Source organism: Sus scrofa, chromosome 14, assembly GCF_054392235.1.
Source record: "Sus scrofa isolate SSC_HxYL_T2T_F1_AM1 chromosome 14, Sscrofa_HxYL_maternal_Yorkshire_Landrace_v2.0, whole genome shotgun sequence".
NCBI classification, from domain to species: domain Eukaryota; kingdom Metazoa; phylum Chordata; class Mammalia; order Artiodactyla; family Suidae; genus Sus; species Sus scrofa.
This window is the reverse complement of record NC_139396.1, coordinates 71,713,925-71,738,716: the sequence shown is the minus strand read 5'-3', so window position 1 is coordinate 71,738,716 and position 24,792 is coordinate 71,713,925. Positions and strand designations below refer to the sequence as shown.

The 24,792-nt window shown below is 53.1% G+C and overlaps 2 protein-coding genes across 11 annotated transcripts in view; one reads left to right on the top strand and one right to left on the bottom strand.

Moving 5' to 3' along the window:
- The window catches only part of PI4KA (phosphatidylinositol 4-kinase alpha), a 102,249-nt gene that overhangs the window by 44,154 nt on the left and 33,303 nt on the right, over nucleotides 1-24,792 (top strand). For 6 of the 10 annotated variants that reach the window (XM_084993990.1, XM_084993988.1, XM_013983181.3 and 3 more), the window contains 9 exons: nucleotides 742-933; nucleotides 1,280-1,380; nucleotides 1,937-2,066; nucleotides 3,135-3,267; nucleotides 4,208-4,303; nucleotides 4,625-4,808; nucleotides 5,224-5,327; nucleotides 6,289-6,457; nucleotides 8,417-8,467. In XM_084993990.1, coding sequence (XP_084850116.1) covers nucleotides 742-933; nucleotides 1,280-1,380; nucleotides 1,937-2,066; nucleotides 3,135-3,267; nucleotides 4,208-4,303; nucleotides 4,625-4,808; nucleotides 5,224-5,327; nucleotides 6,289-6,457; nucleotides 8,417-8,467 — 1,160 coding nt within the window. Of the gene's footprint in view, nucleotides 1-741; nucleotides 934-1,279; nucleotides 1,381-1,936; nucleotides 2,067-3,134; nucleotides 3,268-4,207; nucleotides 4,304-4,624; nucleotides 4,809-5,223; nucleotides 5,328-6,288; nucleotides 6,458-8,416; nucleotides 8,468-9,559; nucleotides 9,683-24,792 lie in introns of those variants that run through there. The other 4 variants (XM_084993991.1, XM_013983179.3, XM_084993993.1 and 1 more) reach the window with 2 other exon arrangements.
- SERPIND1 (serpin family D member 1) lies at nucleotides 12,039-21,354 on the bottom strand. The gene is made up of 5 exons (XM_001929566.6): nucleotides 21,298-21,354; nucleotides 17,372-18,258; nucleotides 15,713-15,986; nucleotides 13,222-13,366; nucleotides 12,039-12,835 (listed from the first exon to the last, which is right to left on the bottom strand). The coding sequence occupies exons 2-5, from the start codon at nucleotides 18,246-18,248 to the stop codon at nucleotides 12,644-12,646; spliced, it is 1,488 nt and encodes a 495-aa protein (XP_001929601.1). The 5' UTR covers nucleotides 18,249-18,258; nucleotides 21,298-21,354; the 3' UTR covers nucleotides 12,039-12,643.

Sequence of the window (24,792 nt, the reverse complement as noted above, 5' to 3'; positions counted from 1 at the left end):
AGCAGGCACTGCTGGCTTCCTGGCCAGTCTGTGTCATGCAGTTCTCCTACATTGCCCAGGCCCCAGGGTGGGAGCTTGGAAAGGCTTCGAGGCCTGGGTGCTTACCCATGGCAGGGGGGGTCCTCCCTTGGGCCATATCCAGCTTTGCCCTCATCTGATAACTGACTACCTTTTTAGAAAAACACCACAGAAGTGCTCTTCCTTTTTTTTTTTTTTTTTTTTGGTCTATTTCTGAGGGCCACACCCACAGCATAAGGAGGTTCCCAGGCTAGGGGTCGAATCGGATTTGTTGCTGCCAGTCTATACCACAACAATGCAGGATCCCAGCCGCGTCCGCAACCTACACCACAGCTCACGGCAATGCTGGATCCTTAACCCACTGAGCAAGGCCAGGGATTGAACCCACAACCTCATGGTTCCCAGTTGGATTCGTTTCTGCTGCGCCACAATGGGAACGCTGTTCCTCCTTAATTAGACTGGTTCCAGTGATGACACGGCCCAGTTTATGTGTCTCTCATAGTCAGATTTGAGTACAGTGATGGCTTAAAACAAAGTAGGGCTCTCACTTTGCTGGGTAATGACCATTTCCTCTGAGTGACAGGTGTGCAGGGGCAGCCATGCCCGCCTGTCCAAGCTCTCCCCAGTGGGTACCTGGGAGCTTGGTAGCCAGTCACAAGGCCCTCTTCCTGGGTGTTGGCCAGTGCCTGTGGCCATGATGCCTGCTTGCTCTCACTCCTGCAGACCTGCCTCCCTCCTTCGTGAAAGAGGTCCACGACTTCGTGCTGGAGCAGTTCAACAGCAGCCAGGGAGAGCTGCAGAAGATCCTACACGACGCCGACCGCAGCCACAGTGAGCTGAGCCCCCTGAAACTGCGCTGCCAGGCCAGCGCTGCCTGTGTGGACCTCATGGTGTGGGCCGTGAAGGACGAGCAGGGTGAGAGCTTGCTGTGCCTCCCATTGCCTCCATGGCCCTCAGGGAGGAGGGAGGTCAGGGCTGGAGGAGAGGGTGCTGGTCCAGGAGAGGGGTCACGGGGGATGTGGGATGGGCCGGGGACTGGCAGGGGTGATAGCCCCACCCTGCAGAATAGTGTTATAGAAGCAAGAGAGGAGTTGGGACGCCTGCCTCCAAACACTGCCAAGGGTCACTGCTCACAGAGTCAGTGAGCCCTGCAGAGAACGTGTCTCAGGGGCATAGTTTCATTACATAGGAACTGCTGAGCGAGTCTTAGCAAGTGCTGGCTTTTGCTCAAGGTTCACAGCCTCCTCTGGTTCTGAACTAGGTGCAGAAAATCTGTGCATCAAGCTGTCTGAGAAGCTGCAGTCCAAGACGTCCAGCAAGGTCATCATTGCACACTTGCCTCTGCTCATCTGCTGTCTGCAGGTTGGTCCCATTCAGGGCTGGAGTGCCAGCAGGGCCTTCCTTTCACATCCAGGCTGTGTTGGTGCCAGCAGGGGGGGTCTGCGCTGCTGCCTGTAGGAACTTGAATTAGAGCCTGCTGTGGACAAGTTCACATTGAGACGGGGGTGAGGGGCCGAGGGCACTGCCAATGCTGAGTTGGGCCTTCTGTGAGCGGGCCAGGTAGGTCCTGCTTTGTGGGGCTGCCCTGTGTCTGCGGGTATTCTCAGGCCCATGGAGGGGTGGGCTGTGGCTTGAGCCCACAACCACGAGCCTGTGGACAAGCAGGAAAATGTCTCCTGACATCTGCCAGCTCCCTTTTGCCAAGACTTTTACCCCAGTGACTCCATGTTATTTATAAGTAATGTTTTGTGCTCTTCCTCTGCTAATTTGCTTCCAGAAGAGATGGGCACACTTCTTTCTCTCAGCAAGTCTCCTCATGGGTGGAGGGGGATCCCCATCCTGCCTTTTTGCCCTTGGCCAGGTAGCCCCGGGAGCTTTGGCCTTGGACTTGGCGCCTGACAGTCCTCATGCATTGCAGGGTCTGGGCCGCTTGTGTGAGAGGTTCCCGGTGGTGGTGCACTCAGTGACACCGTCCCTGCGAGACTTCTTGGTGGTCCCGTCCCCCGTGCTAGTGAAGCTCTACAAGTGCCACAGTCAGTACCACACAGGTAACAGGTCGCTTCTGGGGCCGAGACGCATGGCTGAGCTATGTGCCACCCGCCCTGCGCTCGCTCCTTTGCCCCCTCCTCCTCTGCCCCCTCCTCTGTGATTCTCCCTGCAAACCCCCTGGAACACTAGGCCTCCCTCCGTGTCCCCGTCTCAGGCTCCCACCCCGCTCTTTCTGGCACCTCCTCTCACCGGTACAGCCTGCAGAGAGTCCCACCTGTCCAGATGCTGGGACTGGAACTCTGTTCCCTCAGGCTAGGAAGGGGGCCTAGAGAACAGCTGGTGACCTGCACTGCCTGATGGCACTTAAATATTTGCTGTGGTCTCAGGCGCTGGTGTAATACCACCAGGCTGCCCACGGTCCTGCCAGGACAGGTGCATTTACCCTCTCCCTTCAGTTGGAGAGACCCAGACTCACAGAGGAGGGGCTGGGGCCCTGGTGCCCTGGCCCCCCTGCTCCCTCAACCCTCCCTGGCTTCCTCGATTCCCTCGGATGTGACTTTGCCTCACTCCTGGGGCTGTTCCTTAACTTTTGAACCATTTCTTGAGAAATTGGGGTTTTATGTATTCATTACTTTGTAACTTAAGTGTTGTTCTTCCTTTGGATTAAAACATTTGTTTCATCTTTTCTGTTCTCGGGCACTTTGGGTTCTGAAGTGCTTGGTGAATTTTTTTTTTTTTTTTTTTTTGTATTTTTGCCTTTTCTAGGGCCATTCCCGCAGCATATGGAGATTCCCAGGCTAGGGGTCGAATCAGAGCTGCAGCCACCAGCCTACGCCAGAGCCACAACAACGTGGGATCTGAGCCGCATCTGCAACCTACACCACAGCTCACAGCAATGCTGGATCCTTAACCCACTGAGCAAGGCCAGGGATCGAACCCGCAACCTCATGGTTCCTAGTCGGATTCGTTAACCACTGAGCCACGACGGGAACTCCAATGAAATCTTTTTAGAGTGATTGCTTTTATAGTGAAAAATGATCAACATTGTTATTTTCTTTCTGAATTTTAGTCAAGGGCATGGAAAGTGATAGGCTTAACCAGATATACATGTGCATTCTTACATTCAGTTGCTGGCAATGATATAAAAATCAGCGTAACGAATGAGCATTCCGAGTCAACCCTGAACGTCCTATCAGGAAAGAAGGGCCAGCCCTCCATGTACGAGCAGCTGCGGGACATTGCCATTGACAACATCTGCAGGTGGGGCCGCGGCAGAGGGCTCTCGAAATGCTCGAAATTCAGCAAAGCTTATCACCAGGTCTTCTAAACCTGCATGGGGTCTAAAAAGAGACTGGTACATGCTTTTGAAAAATAAGACTTCCTTCCTTTCTTTTCCTGATCATAAATACCATAAAAAAACAAAGGAAACCTGTCGTGTATAGAAAGAAAAGAATTATCCATCAGCCCCTTATTCAGAGTAACTACTTGTCAGGTTTTTTCTTCTTTTCTGTGTAATATTTTGCACGGGTAAGGCTTTGCATGCCAAGTGTCCCTTTTACACAGGTTCCCGCTGGATGAGCTCTTGCTCTCCAAACTGGGAAGTTGAGTACATTCTGATTTGCTGGAACTGTGTCTCCCCGAATCCTGGTCCCCTGGTTGCAGAGGCCATATTGAGATATAGCCTGGCCCCCCTGTCGGACCCTCTGGCTCTGAGGCCCAGGAGCCAAGGAGAGGGAGTGAGAGAGGCCTGCAAGACTTCGTGTTCTCCAGGGCTCTTATAGATCTCCCCTTTTCTCTAGAACATTGGTATTTCTCCAAATTGTTAAAACATTGGAATGCCATTTTAATATTCCTTCAGTCACCTTGGGGCCATTTGTCTTTTGAGTCAGTTAGTTATGTGACTTTTGTTAAGGAATGGGGGATTTTACATTGGAACGAGTTTGAGTATGACATTCTGAAGGAAACTGTTCTGGGCAAAATAATGAAGTTATTATTTCTGACTGAGATATTTAAGTGGGCAGAACCTACAGCGGATCTTTTATTTATTCTGCGTAGTGACATTCATTCAGATTTCTGGGAAGAATATTCAGAGCAGTGCCTGAAACCCTGCAGACCTGAGACAGGAAAAACTATAAACCAAGCAGAGAACACTCACATGGTTGTTGGGATGCCTAACAGCATGGATTTCCTCCTGGCTCAGGTGCCTGAAAGCTGGCCTGACGGTGGACGCAGTGATTGTGGAGGCCTTCCTGGCCAGCCTCTCGAACCGGCTCTACATCTCCCAGGAGAACGACAAGTGCGTCCCGTCCCAGGGGACAGGGGGGTGTGGGGACAGCAAGTTCTGTGCAGGCTGGTAGGGGCAGCTGGCATGTGCACGTCTGTGCAGCTTTCTTGTACCTTGGAGAGTCAGGCATTGGGTTTGTCCCACTATGTCCAGGCAAAGCCCACCTTGGAATGTCCACCAGAACACTTTGGGAGTAAAGATGTCATTTTTCCTGCCTGCTGCTGGGGACTTTGTGTTTCTGCTGCTGCTTCCTTTGAGACTGAGGACACTGGGATCCAGGTCCCGGCCTCTGGTTTCTCTTCATCAGGGCACATTTGTTCTTCCCTCATGTAGGGACGCCCACCTGATTCCCGACCATACCATACGAGCCTTGGGCCACATTGCAGTGGCCTTGAGGGATACCCCCAAGGTTATGGAGCCAATTCTGCAGATTCTACAGCAGAAATTCTGCCAGCCTCCCTCCCCTCTGGACGTGCTCATCATTGACCAACTGGGCTGCCTGGTCATCACCGGAAACGTAAGGAAGGGGGGGACCTACTCACCCTGGGTGTGCTTCCTTGACTTGTGTGACTACCGGGAGTGTAGAGAGACAGATTAAACATACCCTGAAGTTGAGTTCAGTGCACCCAACTCACTTAACACTGACGGAGAGACTGTTTCCAAGTAAAAGAGAATAGTGCTATGTTCTATGAGTGCTGGGGGCGAGGAGGGTAAACTCATTTCTTGCTGGCGTTAATGAAACATAGTAAAAGGGACATCAAAGATCCCTTCCTTTAGGTGTTTAAGTCGAGGTTTGCCTGAATCTTTAGGAAGTGGTGGACTTGCTGCTGTTTCAGCCCCTCAGGCCCTTATTCTGGAGCTCTGTGGGTGTCCCATGGGGGCCTCCTTGGAGGAGTCATGGTGTGGTCACTGTGCCCCTCGATCTCTTCCAGCAATACATTTATCAGGAGGTGTGGAACCTCTTCCAGCAGATCAGTGTGAAGGCCAGCTCTGTCGTGTACTCGGCCACCAAAGATTACAAGGACCACGGCTACAGGTAGTTCTGCTCAGCCTTGACACTCAGGAGCCTTTGGAAAGTCTCTGGGGATTTGTCTTTTAAATAAACATCTCTTCTTACAAAAGCACTGCAAAGGGCTCCTGTTGTGGCTTACAGGGTTAAGGACCCAACATAGTGTCTGTGAGGATGCAGGTTTGCTCAGTGTTGCCGTGAGGTGTGATATAGGTTGCAGGTGTGGCTTGGATCCTGTGTTATTGTGGCCGTGGTGTAGGCCGGCAGCTGCAGTTCCAATTCCATCCCAGGCCTGGGAAATCCACATGTCACGGGCGTAGCTGTAAAAACAAAACAAAAGCACTACAAGCTAGAAACCCAGGCGATCAGGCGAGAACAAGTCCCCACAGGCAGCTCCCAAGCTGACATCCACAGCTCATTACCCTCTCCAACACTACCCCCAATGCCCAGCAGGCACAGTGCCCATGGGCAACCACTTTTTTACAGAGCAGCACACCTCACCCTGCTACCAGCATTGTCTGCATGTCACCCTGGATGTCCTTGCTGTGTCCACTGGGCAGTTGTCTCCCAAAGCGCTCCCTGTCTTTGCTTCTGACCTCTGACCCTGCCTCTGCCTCTCCACCTGGCCCCTGTTGTGTGTGGGGCTTAGGCATGTCCACACCTGCTAGCACATCACCTGCGCCTCACATTTCTTTTTCTGACCTTGTCCCCAAAGGTGACTTGTCCCCCAAACCCTGCAGGAGGAGGCATATACTGCCATTCATTCGTTGCCCTCACCTCCGTAGGATTTGCCTGAAAGGGGTGCCTTTTGTCATGGCTGCCTTTGCTCCCTGAGTTCGGGGCCAGGCCATGTACTCAATGCTTCCCAGGGGGTGCAGGGCCGTCATCCACAGTAACGTGTCCCTCCCTTCAGGGTTCCTTGTTCACAGCATGGAAGGGCATGGGGAGGCAGGCCCCCGAATAGTGACCATGTCATCTCTCTCCACAGGCACTGCTCGCTGGCAGTGATCAATGCCCTAGCCAACATTGCAGCCAATATCCAGGATGAGCACCTGGTGGATGAGCTGCTCATGAATCTGCTGGAGCTGTTTGTGCAGCTGGGGCTGGAGGGCAAGCGGGCCAGCGAGAGGGCCAGCGAGAAGGGGCCCGCCCTGAAGGTAGGGCCATTCTCCAGGCCCAGTGGACACTTTATTCCTGCATCCAGAGACATCAGGGACAGAGCAGGCTGGTTCCTTCCTGGGGGTTGGGCGGGGCAGGGATGCTGTCATCTCAACACAGATTGGACCTGATCTCAGGCTGTTCAGAGGAGGCTGTCCATAGGGACAGACAGGTGTCGGGTCTTGAACCCCAAAGAGGCAGATTTAGCCTCTTGCCCCATCACTTTCCCTGTGAGCGTCATGTCGGTGCCAGGCCCTCTTCCATGTCTTTTCCTTCCACCTCTGTTCCTGTTCCTCTCCCCCCTTAGATAGTTACTGTGCACCTACCTACTGTGTCTCTGGGTCAGGGGTCAGCCTGTTCTTCTGCAAAGGCCCGATTGCTTATGCTTCTACTCTGTGGATCCTGCAGTCTGCTGCAGCTGTCCAGCCCTGCCTGGAGTATGAAGTCAGCCAGGGAATAGATGGGTGGGGGGAGGTCAGATGTGACTGCCGCCACAGCTTCCCAAGCTTTGTCCCCATACCAGGCTGCAGAGGCAACAGGCAGGCTCAAGTGAAAGGGGAATGAGGCAGGGGCCTCGGGTGGCAGCGAGGTCTCTGGAAGTGATGTCTAAGGTAGAGTCTCGGGAGAAACAGTGCTCACATGGAGGGACAGTAGCAGGTGCAGGCAGGGACCCTTGACCCTTGCTCCGTCCAGACCTGGCTGCCCTGACAGCGAGCCGGGCGCCTGGTTCCTCAGGTTTCCTGGGGCTTACACAGCCTACAAGGGGCTCGGCCTTGTTCCTGGGCTGGGATGGGGCTGTGCATGGGTACCCCCTGCAGTGACAAGGCAGGTGTCTGTGGGGCCACTGCTGCACGTCCCACAGGGGCCTCGGCGGCGGCGGTGGACATGGAGGAGTGGTGAGGGGCCCGGCCAACATGCCCAAGACCGGGAACTGAGGTTATGAGTTAAGAGGTGTGGGGAGCCCAGTTCAGGGCTCTGTCCCCACTGCTTCAAGGCCATGCAGCTGGGCAGGTGGCTCCGAGCCCATTCAGCTCCAGAGATGAAGCGGCCACTGTGCAGCCTGGGACAGGTCTGGCTGGTGGGGTCACCCCACACCTCACAGATACAGGAACTAAACCCAGTGCACTTGGGCTGTGCTCCTTAAGCCCGAGATGTCCACCAGTACCATTGTGTGGCCCCTGCGACTCTGGCCAGGGGCCCTTCCTCTTAACTAGTTATTTTGAAGTAGCCCCCCAGTTTTCCTAAACATGGAAAGAATGTGTTTATCATAGGAGAGATACAGAAACCTGTGATAATAACATAAAAAGCACCGAATTCACTCTCCTCAAATACAATCACTGTTAATGTTTTGACAAACTTCCTTTTAGGTTTTTTAATGCAGATATATTTACTTTACATAGTTGGGGTTCTTTTACATTTAACTTTTGCTGGAGTTCCCTTTGTGGATCAGTCGGTTAAGAACCCGACTAGTATCCATGAGGATGTGGGTTTGATCTCTGGCCCCTGATCAGTGGGTTAAGGATCCAGCATTGCTGTGAGTTGCAGAATAGGTTGTGACTGTATCTCAGATATGGTGTTGCTGTGGCTGTGGTGTGGGCTAGCAGCTACAGTTCTGATTCGACCCCTAGCCTGGAAACTTCCATATGCCACGGGTGCGGCCCTAAAAACACAAGCAAACAAATGTTTTCTGTGGGCACTTTGCGGGTGACTGTTTTTCTGTACATCATCTTTGTAGCAGTTGTGTGGTATTTGTGCAGAGTTGTCATGACTTATGTGATGGTTCTCATGTTGGACATTCAGATTGTTTCCTTTTCTGCTACTGAGATTATGCCTCTTTCACGTCTCTGTGTCTCTTTCACTGTTTCTTTTAGTCAGGAACTCTGGCTTTTGTGCACTGTGTTGTGTGTTTTTAATACAAGGAGCATGTGCCATCAGTGACCCAGTTCTGTCTCCTGCAGGCCTCTAGCAGCGCGGGGAACCTGGGTGTCCTCATCCCAGTGATCGCTGTGGTGAGTACCTACTAGTCCGCAATTCACGCACATCTGCGCTCGTTCCATGTTGCCTGTGACAGAAAAATGCCCCTCTGAGGCCACAGGGCTTCTGCAGACTCCGCTGTGCCTCAGCTCTTCCCACTCTGTCCTATAGGTCTGTGCCAGCTGTGGCCACATCACCCCCTCTTTTTCTCTAAGTCCAGCCCCAACCCCCTGGGGACCTCGCTCCGCTTCCCTCAGGGGTGGCTCCAGGGTTGTGGTCTGACTCAGCTGGCCCTGCACCTTCTGCCCCAGTACCTCTGACTGTGGCCGGGTGGGTGCCCTTTTAATCCCCCTGCAGGTGAGCCTGGGGGCTCTGGTTGGTGCCTGGGCCTTGGAGCTGCAGCCCTCAGTGTCTGGAGCCGGCACAGGCCTGTCCCTGCTGTGGGCCTGTCCCTGCTGCAGTGCCACCGTGCCAAGACTGGTCTCCATCTTGTCCTGTCTCTGCCTGAGGCAGTTCTTCCCGTGTGGTCCTTATAGAAGTTACTTTTCCCCAGCTGGACGCCCTGGCTGCCCAGTCCTGTGCCAGGCCAGTGTCCAGCTTTGTTTCCATGAGGGATTTTCAAGCTCCCATTTTAACTGCCTTCTGGCCAAGCCCCTGCTTCTGCATCCAGTTCTCCCTCATTATTCGAGTCATGAGCACTCACGTGTGTGTTGTCACATGGGGACTCTGAGGGGCTGTCCCCGGGGGCACGGAGGCCCAGTGGGCAGGTGGAAAGCCCTGTCCTCTGTCAGCAAGGTGGTTCGGCACCTGTGCTGTGGGCCTTGGTTATCTGAGTTCAGGCACTAATGGGGTTGGCTTTCACAGGCCCAGGCAGAGGGGGGACTGGCAGCTGACTGCCTTATAGTTCTTTGCTCTGATAGTGGAATGTCGCGGGCATGCCAGGGAGCAGTCTACCTTTGCCTGTGCTCTCCTCCCTACCCCACGAGGCGGACTTTCTCCTGAGTGTGCTGGGAGCCAGGGATTGGACTGCCTTGTGCCTCCTCATCCCCTGGGAGCCTCCTCCCCTCAGCCTGGAGGTCAGGGCCCCTCCCAGCCCCTGGAGGCCTGAGGGTTTCTAGGACTCTGGCAGTTTGCCCCAGCACCCCACAGTGGGATGATAAAGACATAAACGTTCCTGCGTCATCATGGACATCATTCATGCACGGCGAGGAGATGTGCCATGTGGGCCCTTTGTTGCCCTGGAGGAAAGGGTGAGCTCCGTGAAGCCCTTGGCCCCAGGGAGGGTTCCATGCAGAGCAGGTTTGGCAGGCCCGGAGCATGTGGGGGGGAACCCTCTAGTCACTGAGTTCCGGGATCCTTGACCCCCATGGTTCTCTGACGCGTGTGCCTGTGAACTTGTGCGTGTGCTTGGTGATTGTCACTTGGAGTTTAATAAATGAGCAGAAGAAATCCTCAGAGGACACTGCATTTTGGAGGAGCCATGCCTGGTGGGGTTGTTTGTAAGCACTTAGGTTCTAAGGGTCTCAGGGCCAGGGTTGGATGCCTGACCCTGTGTATAGGGTCCTGGATGAGCGACTTGGCCTCTCCACACCTGCCGTGTCAGCAGAACTTCTGGAAAAGGTGGGCTGAGTCTCTTGGGGGCCAGCCAGACCAGGTGGGCAGAGGTGTCAGCAGAGTTAGGCTGAGCACAAGCACCTGAAGCCCTCCTGCTGCGGCCATGTCACATGAGAACAGGCAGTAGGAGTTAATGGTTACTCTGTGGGGGAGGAAACAAATATTTGATTCTGTTGCTTAACAAAGGGCACAGAGATCACAGTTCCCACTCTGCTCACTGGCCCACCTCTGACCTTCTGAGAGATATGAACTTCCAAAGTTTTGTTTCAATGTTTTATACTTTTCCCCTTTTCTTTTTTCTTTTTTTTAAAGAAAAAGATACTCTGTTTTGGTTCTTTTGATGACACAGTATCTTGAATCTCTTAACCAGGTGGCTGCATGTGCCAGTGGGTCTAGGCGGGAAGCTCCAGTTTCTGTCCTGATGTAGCTCTTCCCTTATCAGTCATCTTAGGAGCCTGGGGGTGGGAGACCACTGGGTCACGCAGCCTCCGAGGCTTATTCCTGCCTGGGTTTGTTGGTCTTTGTCCTGTGACTTTGTAAAATCTTCAGAAATGTTGCTTCTCTGTGTGTCTGGCCCACTGGGTCATTGAGCATGTGGAAGGACCAGCTCGGAAATGTGGTCATCTTTTCACAAAAGTGTGGAAAGCTCAGGCCTCTTAGAGCTTGTGGCCTTGGACAGGTTACTTTTTCTTTCAGTGCCTGAAAAGTGAAGTTTCTGAACTAACACTTGTAGGTTGTAGACCTCTTTGAAAGCTGTGCCCTCTTCCTCTGTAGAAATGGCATCTGTCCTCAAGAGTTTGCACTTAACCTCAGGAAGAAGTGAGAGAAACCCAGCTAGGCCCCCAGTTAGGAATGCCTGGGCTGGATGCACTCTCAGATGGATATGGTAATAGGAAGCCCTCACCCAGTTCTTCCTAAACTCCAGGCACTGATCTGAACCTCTTCCAGACAGTAATTCACTTAATCTTCATAACAACCCTGCAAAGTAGGTGCTGTTATCCCCATTTCATAGACGGGGAGACTGAGGCATGGAACTTGCCTCAAAGTGCTGGGACCGAGGATGGAACAGTCTCTGAAGGGGATCTGAGGGCATTCTGTGTAGATTGAGTGAGCAAAGGCCTGCAGCTGCAGAGCCCTGAACTGTCAGGGTTGGACTGGTAGAGAAGACTTGCGTTGGGAGACATGGGGAAGGGCTGAAGGCAAAATGTGAGGAGTGTGGAGGGCTGGGAGGAGCCACAGGAACCAGCAACAAGACCAGAAATTCAGGGCAAGCCCAGAACTGAGCAAGACTTGGAGAGGGTAACCAGCAAGCCCAGTTTCCCTGGCAGGTTAGTAAGATGGACAGGGAAAGGCCGCCACCCTGCACAGTCTGGAGACATTGGGTAGGGAGCAGGTGGAAAGGGTTAGCGGGTAAAGTAGGGCCTGCTGGGTGGACTCAGGCCTGGGGCAGAACATGTCCCCTTGGGGCTTTCGTTTCCACAGCTGCGAAAAGGAGGTGGTATAGTCAGACCCTCAGGGGAGGGTGGAGTGCCCCTCTGCTGCCCCTGTGACCATACTGGTCTTACTGATCAGATGCCTTCTGTGGTGTCTGCCCACTGCCCCTCCTGGGGGCCCTGGGGCCCCTCCATCCTGCACAGCTTCTCTGGACCCTCTGGTCTCCCCAGAGTTGAGTGTCCAGAAGCAGAGTCCTCGGACATTGCCTGCCTTCTCGAACCAGACCCAAACCACAGGCACGTTTGAGGTCCCTTTGTCTGGGGCTGGAAGAAGGCCCATGCCCCGATGAAGACTGGCGTTTCAAGAGCCCACATGTGCCCGCCCATGGCAGACCCAACCAGAATCCAGCAACGCTACCATGTCCTGTACCCAGACTGCACCCTGCGCCAGGTCACCTCAAGGCGCTCAAATCACTCTGTCAATCTCTATCACTGTTGATCTGTCAGCTCTTTTGAACTTAGACTCGTAGTTATTTGGGCTTAAAAAAGTAGACTGTTATAACCGTGAAAGTGGCGGTATTTATTCAGCTCTAGGGTAGAAGGCCAGGCTACATGTACACACTGCCCTCCAGGCACCCATGGGGGACAGCAGGGTGCAGAGACATCTGGCATCAACTCTGGAGGCTGGGCCTAGAAAGGGTTGAGCCCAAGGTGCTGGGCACCCAAATGTCAGGAGGACAGTCCACTCTTGGACCTTGGGGTGGGCAGGCTGTCACCACTCTGCCAGTGATCATGCAGCTTCTCTCTGAGAGCTGTGTCGGGAGGAGCCCTGCTGGAGAGGGGCTGCCGGTAACAGCCGGAGGTGCACTGGTGGGGCCTGGGGCACCAAGATTGCTATGAGGGGCTGGGGGAAGCTGGTAGGCTGTACTGTTGCCCTCCAGGTGACGGCTGTATTACAGGTGCGCTGACTTCTGCGAGCTGATACGCCATTCACTGTGCAGAATTGAGTCCAGTGCAGCGAGCTTCTAGGTCCCTTGTCAGTGTCTCGTGGAAAGGTGGTTAGCTGCGGAGTCTCAGTGCCAGAACGCCTCATTCTTGTTGTTGGAATGGAAACAGAATTGCAGAGTGCCCCAGAACACTCAAGATGCCCATGCCTCACCACTTTTAAGACCTGGCGGGGTTGGCGACTCTGCCCATAAAGAGCAGGCAGCCGGTGCGGTGCTCGTGGATGAGGAACAGGAAGGGCCGGTCAACGCTGAAGCGGGCTTGGGTGGACAGCGGCATGAACCCCACAGTGGTTACGGCTGCAGCCTGGGTGCCCTCCTCATTCACTGTGATGGTGCCGTGGTGCTTGAACTGTGGCAGAATGAAAGGGGAGCTCTTGGGTGGTGCGATCATTCACAAGGGGTTGGGGTAGGGTATAATCTTGTGGCCTTGAGGGAAATGGTGGAAAGGCCATGTGGGAGGCAGGACGCAGCTGATCAGGACAGCCCTTGAGACTCCATACTCACCCATCAGCTAAGGTGCTGGGCTGAGAGGTCATGCTGTGTGAACAGTGTTATCTTTACTTTCTGCACCACAGCCCCTCTGGGCTGCCCACTGCTCACATCCCTGAGCAAGACAGGTCCCAGGCTCATGCTCTGGGGCTGCTGCCAGAGAAGGCCACCTCTCCGGAGACCACACGGTCAGCCCTGGGGTGGGAGTGGGGACAGGGCAGGAAAGGTGCAGAGGGCAGGCGTTACCAGGTCAATGGCAATCCTCTGGTCTGAAATCCCTGTCAAGTTGCTGTTCCTGTCAAACAATGCTGTGACCCCCACGGATCGCAGGGCCTCCACCAGGTTGTAGTCCTTCTCCAGCTTGAACTTAGGCAGGAGCACCTCCCGTGTCCTGGTCAGGGACGAAAGGGGCACCGGTTTAGAGTGCAAGTGACATAGGAGTCATGTCTCCCTTAAATGTCCATAAACACACACAGTTGCCTCTAGCCCTCTACTACAGAATTGATACTTGTTCAAATTCACATCCTGGAGTTCCTGTCGTGGCTCAGCAGTTAACGAACCCAACTGGTATCTGTGAGGACGTGGGTTCTATTCCTGGCCTCGCTCAGTGGGTAAAGGATCCAGTGTTGCCGTGAGCTGTGGTGTAGGTCACAGATGAGGCTCGGATCCTGAGTTGCTGCGGCTGTGGTGTAGGCTGACAGCTACAGCTCTGATTAGACCCCTAGCCTGGGAACCTCCGTAGGCCGAGGATGCGGCCCTAAAAAGAGGGGAAGAAAATTCACATCCTGTACTGTCAGTTGAGGGTTTGGGGAAGACCGATAGCCTTCCTGCCCCCTGCCCCAGTTTCAGTCTCCCAGAATTCACATGCAGTTGCTGCTGTGTGGGCAATTCCTCGACACCTGCCCTGTGGCTTGTGGCCGGCCTGTAGACCAAGGAGCTGTCCTTGGTTTGTGGCTCAGAGGTGTCTACCGTTAATCTCTTGTTTGGGTCTCTGCTTGCAGGCTTTTATTTATTTATTTATTTTTGTTTTTGTTTTTGCTTTTTTTTTTGGGCCCACACCCACGGCATATGGAGGTTCCCAATTCCCAGGCTAGGCGTCTAATTGGAGATACAGCTGCTGGTCTATGCCACAGCCATAGCAATGCCAGATCCGAGTCACATCTGCGACCTATACCACAGCTCAGGAGGTTAACGTCATGGCTCAGTGGTTAACGAATCCGACTAGGACCCAGGAGGTTGCGGGTTTGATCCCTGGCCTTGCTCAGTGGGTTAAGGATCCTGCGTTGCCGTGAGCTGTGGTGTAGGTTGCAGACGCCTCTCAGATCTGGCATTGCTGTGGCTGTCATGTAGGCCAGCAGCTGTAGTTCCAATTAGACCCCTAGCCTGGGAACCTCCATATGCCACAGGTGCGGCCCTAGAAAAGACAAAAATAAATAAATAAATATACCACAGCTCATAGCAACTCTGGATCCTTAACCTACTGAGCAAGGCCAGGGATTAAACCTGCAACCTCATGCTTCCTAGTCAGTTTCATTTCTGCTGTGCCACAACAGGAACTCCGCTGCCATTTATTTCTTTTCTGTTAATTAAGGAGCTGAAGCTCAGGTCAGCACGTCATACACTGGACAGCTCTGAGCAACCAAAGTCTGTAACTGTGAACAGCAACAGCAGTCTGCACTTACAGGGAGAAAGGTGTCAGATGCCCCTTCTCAAGAGCTTGCTTTCCCTGTGGCCAGTCAAGGCTCTCCTCTGTGTCAGCGAGACATGAAAATATATGAGAACGGGTTTCATTATAGAGCCGTCCTGGGGGGGAGAGCTTCTCCTGGGCCTTAGTGACAAGGCAGGGAGGGGCCCTGAGCTGGGCCTATGGTTTGGCTGGAGGGGAAGGGGAGCCAGCAGGCCAGACAGCCACCCTGTATCCTGCAGGTGGGGGCCTATACAGTTCATAGGGAGAAGGAAGGGACGCTGTCTGGCAGCCGGTGCCAGGCAGGCCGAGTAGTGGGACAGCCAGTTGGTCGGGCCCCCCTGCTTGGGGCCAAGGTTGTGGGCAGTGAAGTTAGGAAGGAGGCAGGTACAAGAGGAACTTTTTTTTTTTTTTTTTTTTTTTTTTAAATAGCCAGAGTAAAGGCATATGGAAGTTTCCAGGCCAGGGACTATATCTGAGCCACAGTTGTGATCTACACTGTAGCTGCAGCAACACCATATCTTTAACCCACTGCACAGGGGCAGGGATCTAACCCACACCTCTGCAGTGGCCCAAGCTGCTGCAGTTGGATTCCTAACCCACTGCGCCATAGTGGGAACTTACAGGAGGGGATGTTTTTAGGGAAGAAACAACAGGGTTCGTTGACCACCTGGCTATGTGGGCTAAGGTGCCTGCAAGAGCCTGCTTCTGCCTTGAGTGCATTTCTTTGTATTCTTGTCCTGGGGGGAGGCCCAGCCAGGTTCACTCCTGAACATAGGCCCAGCCAGGATCTGGAGGACAGAGGGTGACATGTGCATCTTTCCTACCTCTCACCCGCTGAGCGATATTGGGGGTCAGGGAAGTGCAGCAGGGCTCCGAGGGCGATGCCATCCTCACAGAGAGCAGACACCTTTCTCACAAATGTACTCTGATCACCTCTTGCCTAGTGAGAGGTTTGATTGAGTTAACCTCAGCTCAGGGGTGGGGCTGGGTGTTCATGCACACTGTCCCTTTCTCTACAGTGATATCCTTGGCCCCAGCCCCCAGAGGTACCTATTTGTCATGCTCTTCTGCCATTTCTCCACCACCTGGGGTGTCAGCTGCGCCTCCAGGGTCTTCATCCCAGACAGCTTGTGCGGGACCACGACCAGCATGCTGACGCCCCCCACATAATCCAGCTGCAGGATCTCACAGTCCAGCTCCTGGTCACTTGCCGCCAGGAAGGCCCCTTTGGTCTGCATCATGGGGACCTTGACCACCTCTCGCTCATTCAGCCTGAAGTTGTGGTTGTGGGTCATTTCCACTGGGAATTTATTCACCCAAGACCCTGCGAGGGAGACAGGAATCGGGCTGTGATTAAAGTGCTCTCAGAGGGTTCAGGCAGACTCCGTGCCCCCCACACACATCTGAACCCACAGTCTGGCTGGGGCCAGGAGTTTTGGTTTCTAAGCAGTTCCCAGGTGACACTGATGCTGCTGGTCCAGGGACCCCACTTTGAGAACCACTGTTTTAGAAGCTTCCTGTGGGAGGCGTGAGGATGACAGAGGGAGTGATAAACAGGAATGAAGGCTGGGTTCTTTACTGACACTAACCATCAAGGAGCCGGAGACTCCCTGGGGGAGGCTGAGCCACGGGCGGCCTGCCTCTGATCTGGGCCCGCCCTGAGGAGGGGCTGCTCTGTGGTGATGGTGGGTGTTGAGCAGCACCCCCAGGTTGTGCTGTCTGCCCTGAGGGTGGATCCCTCCCCCAACCAGCTCTGTTGAGGCCTGACCTGTTTTCGCCATGCTTTACAAAGTGGTTGTAACACTTAGAATTAAAAGTTTTCATTCACTTGATTTGTCTTCTCTGAGCCAGGACAGGAACTCCCCTCCTGGGCATTTTAAAAGTGAGGCCTTGGTGATTATTTCTGGGATCCCAGGGCCCTGTGTGTGTGAGTATGTGCTCAAGTGGGGGGTTGGGGTGTCCTCCTGAAGCAGGGCCTTGATGCCTGGCCCAGAGCAGTTGCTCTAGACCTAAGAGTTGATACCCGCCCCCACCCTCCCAAAAAGAAGCTCTAGTGTTAATGTCAGCGACGCCAGCTGAACCCACCTTTGTCCACACTCATACTCACTGATGAAGAACTCAGATCCAGCCTGGCCAGATATGGAGAAGGTTTTTGTATGATTCTGGTTTAACAGAGCACTAGGGATGGCCTACTAGGAGAGCTTGGCTCTGCCCCTGACCAACCATCTTTTGGGGCAGCGTTTTCCTCACTGTCTGTAAAATGGAGGCCCTTTAAGTGTTAGCTGCTCTGTTACCTCCTCAGATCCTCCCCATTCCCAGAGCTGAGCCTGCACCTGAGTCTCCTGGGCACATCGAGGTCAGACGTGGTTTTTGCCCACCCACCCGCATGCTAAGAGAGCATGTCCACATGTTCCATTGTGGCTTAGTGGTACCAAACCCAACTAGTATCCATGAGGACGCAGGTTTGATCCCTGCCTTCAGTAGGTTGAGGATCTGGCATTGCCATGAGCTTCAGTATAGGTCACAGATGTGGCTTGGATCCTGCACTGCTGTGGCTGTGGTTTAGGCTGACAGCTGTACCTCCGATTTGACCCCTAGCCTGGGAAACTTCCATATGCCATGGACTTGGCCCTAAAAGAAAAAGAAAAAAAAAAAAAAAAAAAAAGGCACATCTGAGTCTGCTTTGGGAAGCGTGGGGCTATTTCTTACCTTTAAAGTAGATGCAGTTCAGGATCATCATCTGAGTCGCAGGGTCTATGTCCTGCAGAGTGTCCTTTATGAGGCCCTTGGTGAGTCTTGCAACGTGGTGGTTAGTCTCCGATAGGAAGGCAGGGTCTGCAAAGTCGGCCGCCTGGACCTCGGCAAAGTAGTACTGTCTGACCTTGGTTCTGAAGTCATCCAGAATGGGGAACTGCCTCTGGACGTAAAGGTCGTTGACAGCCCGCAGCGTGTACCCGAAGTCCCTCCGGAAGAGGCGGTGGGTCAGCTTCCGGAAGAGGTTGTGGATAGTGCCCAGCTCATACTTGCTGCTGGCATTGACAAAGTCCGTGAAGTGCAGGGCCGCATGCACTTGCTTGTGGGTCTCCCCGCGCAGGCCCAGGCAGAGCATGCCCATGGCCGTGGAGATGCCCACAGGCGCCAGGAAGATGTTGTCTGAGGCACTGGCCTGCTCCTTCAGTGCCCGGTAGAGGTTGAAGGCGAACTTGGCATTGAGAATGTTCAGTCTCTGGATGCGGCTCTTGCCTGGGAAGAGCTGGAGCACATTCCCTGCACTGGCCATGGGGTCTGCAGGCGAGACTGCATCCACGATGTCAATGTAGTCGTCATCATCCCCAAAGATCTTCTCCAGGTCCAGGTAGTCCTCGTCCTCCTCTCCATCTGCAATCCACTCATTGGTGACTGTGTCCTTGTGGAAGTCAGTGGGGAGGAGGGGCCTGCTTTGGTTTCTGCTCTTCATTTGCCCCCACCGGGGGTCTGCAGACTTGGGGTCCTCCCCACCATCAACGGGCTGGCCCACCAGGCCATGCTTGCCACACACGGATGCCAGGAGAAGAAATAGCATGAGGGGGTGTGGTGAGCGCTGCATTTTGGCAGAGCTGGAGGGAGAACCAGACAGAGTAAGAGGTAGACCCCATACTTACATATATCCTGGCAGACACCGCCCCAGCCTTGATCCAGGAGGGTGCACTGGGGGTGCCAATCCCAAACCATTTTGGTTCTGGTGAATATAAATAGATACCTCACATTTCGGGTGGCTTCGTAAACCTGCCAGGAGAGTCTGTGGTCCCCCAGATCAGATCCTTTAAGAGGTTTGCAGAACTATAGGGTTCAGGGGTGCAGGAGTTTGTCATTCATTCACTAAATGCGGCCTCCCTTCTCCATGTTGAGCCCTGGAGGCACAGAGTCTCCCCCACCAGGTAGGGACCATTGTGGCCAAGGCAGGAAAGGTCTTGCTGCACAGGAAGGGGAGTGCATGGCTAGCTGCAGGTGTGCCTTTTTTCCCCTGTATCTGTCAGTCAGCTCCCACTGCTGTCAGGGGACCAGATCTTCCCCTGAAGTGCTGCTGGTGTGGGGTTAGAAATAATGCTACTAGGCCCATGAGGTCTGAGTGAAGGCTCTTCCCAAAGGCCCGAGGGGGCGCTATTTATAGAAACAAGGTTCATTTTTAATAGATACAGAGGGTAAGCTGCCCACCCTCCCTCCCTGTCTCATCAGTTGGACTACCAGATGGCCTTGTCCTTCTCTTCTGTCTTTCTGGGTGTGAATTTTGTCCTTGGAAAGGAGCTATTAATTCGGTACTTCTGTGTTTCTCCAGGAGAGTGACAGTAGATGTTTATGCTGTTGTTTAATTGTACAGGATCCCATCACCCCTTCTGATCCCGCTAGAAAGAGTAGAGTGTCTTGTCAAGTTTGTTAGGTCCCAGCATTTACAGGTCAGGATCCGGAGCCTGCCTGTGCTGTGCAGTGGCTACATTGGAACCAGGGCAGAAGAGCACCTCCCCTCCCCATCCCCCATGTGGAGGCTCTGCCTGTCTGCCTGGAGTTCCAGCTCTGTGTCCCCGCCCAGTCCCCTCTATCCACTGCAGCACTGCTAACACAAGTCACCTCACTTGCTCTCCTGGAGAGGGATTCTCACGTGGCTTCTGACTGAAACCTCTGTTGCTTTTCCTACCCCATGCACCCCACACCTCCCCCAGCACATAGCTGAGGCCCCAGTGCTACACGTAGCCTGGGTGCAGGGACAACTTCTATCGAGTGACTGCCATAGAACCCATGGCAGGGTGCTTTAAAAAGTTAGAAAAGGGAATTCCTGTCATGGTTCAGTGGAAATGAATCTGACTAGTAACCGCGAGGATGCAGGTTTGATCCTTGGCCTCGTTCAGTGGGTTAAAGATCCCACATTGTCATGAGCTGTGGTGTAGGTCACACACTTGGCTTCGATCTGGCATTGCTGTGGCTGTGGTGTAGGCCAAGGGCTACGTCTCTGATTCGAACCGTAGCCTGGGAGCCTCCATATGCCGCAGGTATGGCCCTAAAAAGACAAAAAAAAAAAAGTAGAAGGAAGTAAGCAGTTTGGTGGAAGTCTCCTTGCTAGGCTGCACTTGAAAATATTCTTCTGAGGTGAGAATAAGGTTTTAAAAAACCCAGCTGGGGAGTTCCGGTTGTGGCTCAGCGGAAACGAATCTGACTAGCCTCCATGAGGACAAGGGCTTGATCCCTGGCCTCGCTCAGTGGGTTAAGGATCCGGCGTTGCCGTGAGCTATGGTATAGGTCTCAGACGTGGCTTGGATCTGGCTTTGCTGTGGCTCTGGTGTAGGCCAGCAGCTACAGCTCTGATTCAACCCCTAGCCTGGGAACCTCCATGTGCCACAGGTGTGGCCCTAAAAAGCAAAAAAAAAAAAAAAAAAAAAAAAGTGGAATAAATAAGAGTTAAGAAAAAGGAATCTGAGACCGAATAGGGAGGCAGAGGTGAAAACAGTCATATTTTCCCCCATATTCAGATAGTACATGTGGAAGCTTCTTGTACCCTGTTTCTGGCTAAGGTGATGAAAAGCCCAAAATAGGTTTCATTGTTTCATTATTCTCTCATATTTTCTGTGGATAAAAATTAGAAATCAGAAAAGTAAATCTTTTTGTTGCTTTGCCGGTTAGTATAATAAATAGGATACTTTTTTTTTTTTTTTTGTAGTTTTGCTCTTTTTCTTTTTCTTTTTTTTCTTTTTTTTGTCTTTTTTTGTCTTTTTGCTATTTCTTTGGGCCACTCCGCGGCATATGGAGGTTCCCAGGCTAGAGGTCTAATCGGAACTGTAGCCACCGGCCTACGCCAGAGCCACAGCAACGCAGGATCCAAACCGTGTCTGCAACCTACACCACAGCTCACGGCAACGCCAGATCATTAACCCACTGAGCAAGGGCAGGGACCGAACCCGCAACCTCATGGTTCCTAGTCAGATTCATTAACCATTGAGCCACGACGGGAACTCCAACAAATAGGATACTTTAAAATTATCACTAGCTTGTGTTTAAATCCAGATTACTGTCTTTGCAGAGAAGCAATCTTTTTTAAAGGTAGATCATTCAAAAAATTGTTTTTCTGGTCATTTCCTGTAGTGCCTTCTCATGCTAGTTGCGTGGAGTGGGGTGGACATCTTAGTCCCACCTCAGAGCGTTTGCCCAGCCATCCACACCTCCGGGCACAGAGCAGGTATAACAGAAGGAGCTGCCTGGGGTTGTGAACACTTTTTATGAAATAACTGCAGATTCACAGGAGAGTTGAAAGCACAGCTTACAGAACAGCCCTGTATCTTTCTGCAGACTCACCAGGTCTCTGTACACACATATGTATATGTGCCTATGTGACACGCACACATTATTTTTCTGAACCATATGAGATGACCCAGAACCCAGATATCCTCCCACTTCACCTGCTTCCCAACTTGCCACTCTAACTAGTGCAGTCCCCTCTTCCAGCCTGTCAGCTCCCCACTGGGCAGATGGAAAACAAGACATTTCCCCACAAAGATAGTGCAGAGAGCATTTGAATGTGTGTATGATGGAGAAACACACCAGTTGCCCATCTCTAACTACCACAAATAAGAATCCGTATTCGACAAAAAATGTTAGAAAACACTCACCTCTGTGCTGCTGAGAAGGGGCTTTGCAGGGACAGAATCGGCCAAGGCCACCAGTGTGAACTTTGGTGCTGGGCTGCTCTTGCATTTTCCAAAGTAAATACGTCCCAGATCAAACAGAGCTCGATCAGCTTCGTCAGCACAAAGCCCTCTCTTCGCCTTTGGGCACCGCTGGGTGACTTGCGGAGGCGTGACCATCTTTGTGGATGCACTCATGGGGCAGCCAGGACATTTCAGCTCTGGGCTGGGTTGCATTGGGGTGGCAGCTCTAATGCTCCCATGCAAGTGGAGACCACTCAGGGTCCCTTGAACCACAAGTTCTTCCTCTAAGCAATCACAGCTCTCGACTTGGAACCTGGCAGATGTCCCCAGCCTCCCATGAGCCCGGCCCTTCAGAGACAGTGGAGGGGAAGTTGCGGTAGAGACCCTGGCCCAGGCCTGCCTGCAGTCAAGGGTCGTTGCATCTCTGTTGGGATGTGCCGCCTAGCTCTCCTGTCTGTCATGTAGTCCTAGGGTCCACTTAGGTATTCCCAGGGGCCAGGGATTGTTTTATTTTTAGTTTGTGTTTTTAAATTGGTGATTTAAACGCTGCTGTAAGAATATTCTGGATGGTCAGAGTTCCTGTTGGGGTGCAGCGGAAATAAATCTGACTAGTAACCATGAGGTTGCAGGTTCAAACCCTGGCCTCACTCAGTGGGTCAAGTATCAGGTGTTGCCATGAGGTGTGGTGTAGGATATTGCGTGGCTGTGGTGTAGGCCAGCAGCTATAGCTCTGATTCAACCCCTAGCCTGGGAACCTCCATACTATGAGTTGAGCCCTAAAAAGTACAAAAAAAAATACATATATCCTGGATTGTCAAGAAGACCCCGTGTCACAGAGTTGCTCCCCACTTCTGTCCCTGAGAGTTTGGCATGTTGTCCCTAGATACCTTCTAATATGACAGGGAGGAGTTCGCTTTGTGGCATAGTCAGTTAAGAATCTGACTGCAGGAGTTCCCGTCGTGGCGCAGTGGTTAACGAATCCAACTAGGAACCATGAGGTTGCGGGTTCAACCCCTGGCCTTGCTCAGTGGGTTAAGGATCCGGTGTTGCTGTGAGCTGTGGTATAGGTTGCAGACGCGGCTTGGATACCCTGTTGCTGTGGCTCTGGCGTAGGCCGGCGGCTACAACTCTGATTCGACCCCTAGCCTGGAAACCGCCATATGCTGAGGGAGCGGCCCAAGAAATGGCAAAAAGACAAAAAGAATCCGACTGCAGTGGCTCAAGTTGCTATGGAGGTGCAGGTTCAATCCCTGGCCGGGGAACTTCTGTATGGCATGGGGAAAAAAAAACAAAATAAAATGAGAGTAGGACTCTGGGGGTCTGCAGGGGGGGCAAGGGGTCTGGAGGATTCTGGTGGGTCAAGGGCAGTTGTGTTCAGGACATGGAAAGTGTGGTTATTTGGGGCTGCTCAGAGGCACTCGGCCTGCATTGCTATCCACTCCTGGCTGGCCAGTGTCCATCTGCCCTGCTGCCCTCCTCCCTGCATGGCGGGCCCGGGCACTGGCCAAGGAGTAGCTTTCTTCAGGCCCACACTCTCCCTCTCGCCCCGGAATGAGGGCGGTGGTCAAACCCGCTATGGAAGGTAGCTGTGAAGATTGACATGACCGTGGATACTAGTTGGGTTCTTAACCCACTGAGCCACAATGGGAACTCCATTGTTTCCTAGATTTCTGTATTGGATATGCATCCAGATTTCTGATCCTATCACCCACTGTTGAAAACACTGAGTTTCACTCCTTGGTAACACTCCTGGCATGTTTGGATCTGACACCTGTCAAAAGTGTGTGGTTTTGGTCTTCCTCTAAAGCTGTACCTTCTGTCACACACAAGTCAGTGTTTTCTCTCCACTTCAAAGGTGTGCCTCAGTTAGGTATGGTTTCCAGCTTTTTATTATGACATTTAAAAATGTACAGAGTAGTTAGAAGAATTGAATGATGGACGTCCATTTCCCAGGCACCTGGATGGAAGGCTAACTGTTGTGACTCTTCTGCTTGTTTCCATGTGCATGGATGCATGCGTGTCTGTGTGTACCCACATGCTAGGGTGGCTCATGAGGTCATGAGGGCGAGTCAGGAGGGTGCGGCAGCGCTGCAGCCCTGGGCACCAGAGCGCGTCTGCAGAGGCTTCACCTGCTGCCACGCTTGGGAGAACCATGGGCCACCCCTTGCCTCTAGGCATCCAGTCTCAGGCAGCTTGCTCCCCGACTTCTTCCATGTGTCCAGGCAAGTTCACTGGCACTTTACCTCTTTTAGTCCCTTTCCTGTATAGGGGGCCAGTTAAGACCCCACACTCTCCTAGGGCCCTTGTCCAGAACCTCCGGCTCCTCTCATCTGCACAGAAATGCTCCTGCCAGGTCCTGATGCACCCAGCTATACCGCCTCTTCATCTCGGAGCTTCAGAGCTCTTCTGTGGCCTTTTCTGATCCTTCTGTCATCCTCCTTTTCTGGGGCCAGGGCAGCTCAGCTGGTGCCATGGCCATGGAGCACTTCCCAGCCTGAGCCTGGGTAGAGGGGCCAGGACGTCTGAGGGTGAGGAGTAGTCCCCAAGTCAAAGGTGGAGTTTTGTTTTGTTTGTTTTGTTTTTTTTTTTTTTGTCTTTTTGCCATTTCTTGGGCCGCTCCCGCAGCATATGGAGGTTCCCAGGCTAGGGGTCTAATCGGAGCTGTAGCTGCCAGCCTACGCCAGAGCTACAGCAACGCGGGATCCTAGCCGCGTCTGCAACCTACACCACAGCTCACGACAAGGCCAGATCCTTAACCCACTGAGCAAGGGCAGGAATTGAACCCGCAACTTCATGGTTCCCAGTCAGATCCGTTAACCCCTGCTCCATGACGGGAACTCCAAAAGGTGGAGGTTTGAGTTGCTTTCTGTCACCTATGCTGGAGCCACTTTGGACTTCCTAGCCCCTGGAGGGGGCCATTCTGGAAGCCTGGCCTTTGGCACCACCACCAGAGTCAGGTCCCTGTGTGGCACCACAGGACCTCTGAGCTACGTGGACTGGAGCACCAGGCAAGGCTGCCGTGGGACCCCGTTGTGCCTGCACCACCACCTGGGACCTCGTCCAGGCCAGCCCCCAGCCCTCTTCCTAGACCTGCTGTCCTTGGCCCCCAGCAGGCCTGGAGCTCCAGGCTTTCTGCCTGAGACACTTCCATCCCCTGCTGTCCGCCCACCCCGCATCCTTTGTACCTGCCCACTGTTCACCCAGTGCCTCTGGTCCCCACTGAGCTCCTTGTGCCTGTGGGTCTGTGGCAGTACTCTGGGATGTGCAGAACAACTTGGGGGTGGGAGGAATGGGGACTCCTGCCAACCCAGCTACCTAGAAGCAGTCATTGCTACTATGTGGCTGGTTTTTCCCCTTCTTTTTCTGTGCATGTATAAACCTATGTCATATGCATACATCTTGCACCTTTTTCAGTTGATATAGGGTCTACCGTGTCACCAAATACATTAAGAAAAT

What these genes read in the sequence shown, in the direction of transcription:
- SERPIND1 (XM_001929566.6), bottom strand. Translation starts at nt 18,248, where the DNA reads ATGCAGCGCTCACCACACCCCCTCATGCTATTTCTTCTCCTGGCATCC. An exon ending in GAACTGCATCTACTTTAAAG is followed by an intron (nt 15,987 to 17,371) that starts GTAAGAAATAGC and finishes TCTCCCTCGCAG; the next exon opens with GGTCTTGGGTGAATAAATTC. An exon ending in AGAGGATTGCCATTGACCTG is followed by an intron (nt 12,836 to 13,221) that starts GTAACGCCTGCC and finishes ATTCTGCCACAG; the next exon opens with TTCAAGCACCACGGCACCAT.